Source organism: Sorghum bicolor, chromosome 6 (assembly GCF_000003195.3).
Source record: "Sorghum bicolor cultivar BTx623 chromosome 6, Sorghum_bicolor_NCBIv3, whole genome shotgun sequence".
Lineage (NCBI taxonomy): Eukaryota > Viridiplantae > Streptophyta > Magnoliopsida > Poales > Poaceae > Sorghum > Sorghum bicolor.
The window spans coordinates 41,265,517-41,272,559 of NC_012875.2; the positions used below are offsets into that span (position 1 = coordinate 41,265,517).

The following is a 7,043-nucleotide window of genomic DNA, read 5'->3' on the forward strand; positions in this document are numbered from 1 at the left end:
TGGGGAAAGGACCGCCAGAGCTGCGTAGACTTCTACTCCTCAACAACATGTCTAGTTAGCTACTCCTACTCTCTCTCCCGTCTATTTGCTCGCATTTCTCAACTTATACTATCATGATACCTTCTTTTCAAATTATATGCGTGGAACGGTATCTTTCATCAAGGCTTTGTAGATGGGTGCACAATCATAGTCAAATATATAGCTGCTTAATATTACGTACTCTCTCCGGGTAATATATATAGGAATTACTGAATTTGCAGGAAACAGGAAAACACAGATGATAGTATGATACTTTACGCCTTGTAATAATCAACATATACATACAAGAAAATAATAGGAAGGAAAAAAAAAATTCTCGGCAAGCAACCATGGCCACATCCACACATAGCATCTATTTCTGGTGTGGATGTGTCACCTACTCATTCATCATTATTTCTCAAATAGATATAAATGGTGTGTACGAATGTGTCAATGTCTCCTAAACAACATTTTAATTTCGTAGCACAAAACAACAATTTTCATGTAGTACAGTAGAGACATGGTAGCGAGGGTGAGTGGCACTAGTACAAAAATCTTAATTGTTGCGCCTTAACCGATCGAAACGGTTTTTTGCAACTGCTTAGTTAACATGTCACGGTTAATCATGAGGCGGCGGTTGTCCTACTCTACTCGATTATTCGATTAAGGAAACACCATAAGTCGGAACGAACCGTCAAAGGAGCCGCCACCACGTTGCTCGCCGTAGTAGAGCCCACCACCACCCCATGTCGTCGTTGTTTGCAAAGGCTGGACCCGCTACCGTGTGGAGCTCTCTTGGCCCCCTCGCTGGATCATATCCGACGCTGGCAACCATTGCAAGGCCCACCCGTCGTGGATCCGCTGCACACGTACGTGAGGTAAGGCTAACAGAGGGTATGGCTTAGTTAGTATGCTGTCAGCAGGCTTCGGCTGTGGAGAACTCAGGGGGCTCACGTAATTGACAGTGCATAAGTACATGCACACGTATACATCAAGCCTTTTGCATGCATTGCATGGTACGTACGTACGTACGTGGCTGCATTATTCTCCTGTTCACACAGAGATGTGGTTGCCTATACTTGCGTGCACCTTACCAACTGATTAGGTATGCACGCCTACATCAGCCTTGCTGACCAAGGGATTCAAAGAGGGGTGAGATTTACATTACATGAAATTGGTTCCGGGGTTCCGGTGCAGTGCAGGTACGTGCAGCCGCGGCTTGGACCAGCTAGCTAGGGCCGCGTCTTGGGCCTTCGATCGGCACGGGATGGGCTACGCTAGGCAAAGGGGTAGGGCAAGCGGCCGGGGCCTACGCAGTTGGCTGCTGGGACCGCGAGGGGCCGGGGAGGTGGCGACTCGGGCCTTTGGCAGTGCAAGGCGGGCTAGGCTAGTCCTGCTGGGCTTCGACCGCGCGTTGGGACTGCTCGGGGTGCGACGGTAGCGAGTCCATGCTGCGCTAGGGGCTTTTCTAGGTCGGTTGGTCGCGTGGGGGCCACGTGAGGGAAGGAGGGAGGAGGCCACATGGCTCGATGCTCGACGGATGACGGATCAAAACTGTAGGCATATTTTTTTAATTGTATTTGAGATCGAATTCATTTAAAGATGTTTAAATCTGTCTATATCTGAGTTCGAATATTCAACATCTGATACAGTATCCATATTCGAATACTTAAATCGTATATTTATGATATCGACATCTAATCGTACTTATCTGACATTTGACATTATCCATATTCGAATCCAAATCCAATTAGAAATATGTAATATCAGTGATATCCGTCCACATCCGATCCGTTTTCATCCATAGTTCTAGGCTAGCGGAAAGAAGAGAGAGAGAGGTGGAGAAGGGTTTAGCCGAAGAGAATGGAGAAGGATTCTCCATCTTGTTAATTAAGGCCTTGTTTAGTTTCTAATAAATTTCAAGATTCTCTATCATATCGAATCTTTAAACGCATGTATAAACCATTAAATATAAATAAAAGAAATACTCCTTCCGTCTACGAAATAATCAATTCTTAGAATCCGTGCAAGTCAAACTTTTTTAAGTTTGATTAACTTTATAGAAAAGAGTAACAACATCTATAATATAAAATGCGTATCATATGAAAATATATTCTATGATAAATCTAATGATACTAATTTGATACCATAAATTTTAGCATTTTTTCTACAAATTTGGTTAAAGTTTAAAAATTTTGACTTAGGACAACTCTAGAATTTGGTTTTTCTTGGACGAAGGGAGTAACTAATTGCACAGTTTGTGTGTAATTTACGACATGAATTTTTTGAGCCTAGTTAGTCAATGATTGGACAATAATCATCAAATATAAACGAAAGTGCTACAGTAGCCAAAGCTAAAAATTTTCCCCAACTAAACAAGGCCTGATATGAGGAGAATTCAAAGGAGACTTTGAGACATACTCAAGATTTAGAATAATTCAAGGAGAGATGAGAGGATGTTGCTGTGAATTTGTGCATTCCCAATGAAACTCAAAACCGACTCACAAACATAAGCACTCACCTATAAATATTTCTATATGTATGCAACATTTTATTAGCGGGTAAGACCTAGGATCTACATATGTTTCACATAATTACAGAAAAAAATTTAAAAAACTCGTAAATTTGGTTTACTAAAAAACCCGGGATGTCACTAGTATAATGAATCTCTATACAAGCGGTTCCAAACCGGGATATCACTAGTACAATGAACCTCTATACAAGAGGTTCCAAACCTATTTCTACAAGCGTTTCTTAGACCCGTCAGCGTTCCACTGGTGGTTAATTGAGAATCGTCTGTAGAAATCGATTTCTACTGGTGGTTTTGAACAAAGATTTTAATCATAGGGATGACCCATTAGCCAATAGGATTCAAAGACGCAACCTCTGCCTCATGTGTAGCCTCCTCTACCACTCCACCCATTACTTAATTGTTTCTATATTAAAGTTTGGTTCCCCACGTATTATCCTAAACCGAGCAAACATTGATTGTTTGAGACCCTAAACGGATTCAAATGAAAAAGTTGTCAACTATAAAGTTATATAACTTTTCAAGATCTACAACTTTTATATTGGTAGTTTCTCCATCCAAGGTAATTTATAAAATTTGAATTTCAAATTTGACAAATTCGAACATAGTTTTCGATGACAAGATGATTTCAAATGAAAAAAAAATCAACTACAAAGTTTCATAACTTTTCGAGATCTACAACTTTTATTTTAGCGGTTTTTTTATGTAAGGTCATTTGAAAAACTCAAAAATCAATTTCAAATTATTTCTACATTTGGTTTTCTTAACAAACCGCCACTAGAAATCCTATTTTTAGTGGCGGTTCCTTAAGAAAACCGCATGTACGGTTCTATTTGGAAAACCGCCAGTAAAAATGGATTTTCACCGGCTGTTTTCTTAAAAGAACCGCCTGTGAAAATGCATCATTTCTTCTAGCGGTTTTCCAGTGAAAATGGTTTTGTACCGGCGGTTCTTGAGTCAGGCCCACCAATTTCTTTTTATAGGTGTTTTTTAATTGAATCCGCCTGTAAAAAAATCTACCGCCAGCAAAGAGTTTTTTTCTACTAGTGTGTTACTCTCCCTTCCATCTAGCACTAGCCCCTCTATATATCCGCACATGTACATTATTGCTATAAAGTTGAATCCATGGTGAGCCACGTCGTCAAAATACTACAGCCATTGGATCGCCACTTAATTCCTCGATCTAACCGTCCATACATCGCTGCGCCGGTAGCCGAACAGGCTGAGCGAGTGCCTATCTACTACTCTTCCTTCCTCTAGCACTAGCCCTTCAGTAACTGTTCCGCAAAGTTCGATTAAAATTATTTCACAAGTGAAAACTGCTCCACCGCCATGAAATGAACACTCACATACCTCATCAGCTTGCACATATAAAATGAAGAAGTGGCATGTGTCATCCGGCTGTTCTTTCAAGGACCGATGCATGTTGCCATTGTTCTCGCTTCATTTGGGATCTGAGTGCTAGTTCTTCTATCATTATTGAGGATCCAAGACATACAGTAAGAGCAGCAATGAAGATGTTGCAAAGCGATAGAGCCTATGGGTATGAAGAAATAATTCTTTTTGGTTGGCTTTGCTTTTAGTTTCTGTTGGGATGAGCTCCTTAGGGATCATTTGGATAAGTTTTGGATTCTCAAAAACTAGTTTTTACCTCTAGTTTCTAAAATCTGGATTCTAAGCAAAAACTGGTAGGGTGTTTGGATCCTCCTAGTTTCTAAAAATATGATTTTATTTATTGCTCACTGGATCACAAGAAACTGACAAATGTTAGATTGATCTCCACCGGCCCAAGTCCAAAGACTGGGCCGGACCCTTTGACCCATCCTGATCGAGGACGTTCAGCCTTCTACTGGCTGGTGTTCCCCGCCGCCACCGCCTCGACCACGAGCTGGTGTGACAACCACGAAGGTATAATTCACTCTCTTCCTCCCTGGATCTATGAGATTCCAAGTTGTTTATCCCGAATAGAAGTAAAGTACCCGCTAGATCTACACTCTAGACGATCACAGAGAACTAACAACAAAAGCTAGGTATTAACAGCTTCTTGGTTTTTAAGAATCTGGCAAAAACTGGCTTGTTTGGATTCCATCCAGGTAAAAATAGGAGAGATCCAAACAGGTTACTGGTGGGTATTACTTAACTTGATTGAGCAGTCTTATGCTATTTTAGCAACCCTATGTTCTCCGTAATCTCATTGTTTTAGGATGCTTTGATCCCAACACTACTGCCAGTGCAAATATTATCATGAGAGCATGAGCACTCAAATAGTGGGCACCTTAATAGTATGAGATCATGAGCACTCAAATAGTTCCGTTTAAAGCTACAGAGTTTTTTAGGAAGAAATAGCTACACAGTTTGAACCTATGATATGTTCCTTTTATTTAATCACCCACATAAATAAAATGCATTTTATAAATCCTACAGCAACGGGGTTTCACCCTAGTATTTAAGAATGTGGAGGGAGTATGCAAAGTGTAGGTAGCTTCAAAATGATATATAACTTCCTTTTTTTTCTATGTTGTTGTTGATAAATGTACAACATTCGATCGAAAGACAGAAAACCCAACAAATCAGCACCAACTTGGATTATGGATGGTTTTTTGTTGGGCTTTAATTATATTATGATAAGAACTGAATTAGAACTTGGCAGGACCTAGTGACAAATAAGAAGCATAAATTTATTCTTTTTCATGTACAACAATAACGAAGACACACACATACTCGAGTCAAGTTTGCAGCTGATAGATGAATGATGACTGCAGAAGCAGCCGTGATTCTTGGTACAAAGAAATCAACCCATATGTCAATCTTACGGAACACTTTCATCACTGACTTTCTTTTATTTCTTTGAGAGGCCTTTTCACTGATCTTTTATGCACCGGCACATGCTTCACAATTGCGTAGGAATGGCAGGGTGATGAGGTTGCAGTTGCCGCCCGCCTGCATGCAGCGGCAGCGCAGTTTGCAATTACATGATAACGCAGGGGTCGGGTGGTAGATTCTCCTCGCAGCAGACGACCCACGGGTAGCCGCGGCACTGGCACGGCGTCCATGTCGGGCACTTGTTGCACACCGGAGGCGTACATGGCCGTGGTGGTGCCGGACATGGCGGCCGTGGTGGTGGTGTCGGACATGGCGGCGGTGGCGGCGGCCTGCAGGAGTGGCACCGGCAGGAGCGCGGCGTGGCGCAACTGGGTGGACACGTTGGCTGCGGGTTTGGGCATGGGGACGGGCACGGACAAGGATATGGGTATGGACATGGGTATGGGTATGGACATGGGTATGGGATTAGCTTTTTGCACAGTTCTGGCTCGGTGGGCGGAGGCGGAGGCGGAGGCGGTGGTGGTGGTGTTTTCTCCTTCTTTGGCGGGGGCACAATCTCAATTTTGGTTGCGAAACATCCGGCCTTGCACCGGAGCTTGCAGCAGAGGTCTATGGCGTCGAAGGTCCCGGAAATGAGCACCTTGTCCTTGTCGTACTCCACCTTGTCAAAGACGAACCCGCATCGTTCTGCATGCATGAGTACACACATTTGCATGTCTATGATCAAAAATTATCTCGTGGGAAGAACATATATATGACGTACATGTATGCATGCATGTGATCAGTTAGGGCACGTTCGGTTCCAACGGAACCTAGTACCGCGGTTCCAACGGAACCTAGTACCGAAACCGATCCGGCCAGGATCGGTGTTGTATTTTACATAGCCAAAGATCATAAGGAAAAGTTCGGGCTGGAAATCAGGCTAAACGAACGGGCCCTTAGCAAGGATCGATCGACGTCAACGTCAGTTACTACACGCACCTTGGAGGCAGCAGAGGATCTTCTGGATCTTGGTTCTGCAGCGGCTGCATCCCAGGTTCAACGTAATGGCCACCGTCGACGTCGGCATCTCTGCAAGATTGATTGATCTCTATACATATGATCTCTGTATGACAGATTCATGAACAAAGATATATAACCTGCTATGCCTTGCTAGCTTATTATATTTGTGTTATTCGTGCTAGGTAGAGAACCAACTGTGTGAAAAAAAGGGTCGAAACTAAATCTAATGCGTGCTCACCGTTTTCTCAAGGAAATATTCAAGAAATGCAGGTTGTTGAGCACTAATAAATGGAGCTCATGACCACTAAAGCAAATAAAAACGGGGTGATGATCTCATCATCAGACAAATAGATGGAGCACAGAGGTGTGTTGTGTTCGTTTGATGGCCATGTGACCGTGTGTGTGCTAATATATATAGGCGGCGGCACGCCCAAGATTTAGACGACGATTGGTAGCCTTCTCCAGGCTGGAAAGATGTATATATGCAATGCATTCGGGTGAAACAGGCACTCAATCAAGTTGCAGGCTAAAAGGGCCGGGCCCTGCCTAGCTAGAGCAGCAAGGGCATTGGTATTTTTCACTGACTCTTGATGGAGACTACACACCACGTTTGCTCTTGTAAAATTGTGTGCAAATATATATGGTGGATTGAGTCGTCATTCTTGTGCAC

The 7,043-nt window shown here is 42.8% G+C and overlaps 1 protein-coding gene across 2 annotated transcripts; it reads right to left on the bottom strand.

Annotated features, from left to right (window-relative positions):
• On the bottom strand, positions 5,206-6,731 carry LOC8075228 (protein PYRICULARIA ORYZAE RESISTANCE 21). Of its 2 annotated transcripts, XM_021464135.1 has the most exons (3): positions 6,612-6,731; positions 6,353-6,442; positions 5,206-6,058 (listed from the first exon to the last, which is right to left on the bottom strand). In XM_021464135.1, exons 2-3 carry the CDS (start codon positions 6,438-6,440, stop codon positions 5,517-5,519), a joined length of 630 nt encoding a protein of 209 aa, XP_021319810.1. In that variant the 5' UTR covers positions 6,441-6,442; positions 6,612-6,731; the 3' UTR covers positions 5,206-5,516. The 2 variants fall into 2 exon arrangements, with proteins under 2 accessions (XP_021319810.1, XP_021319811.1); XM_021464136.1 differs by lacking the exon at positions 6,612-6,731 and having other exon boundaries at positions 6,353-6,529.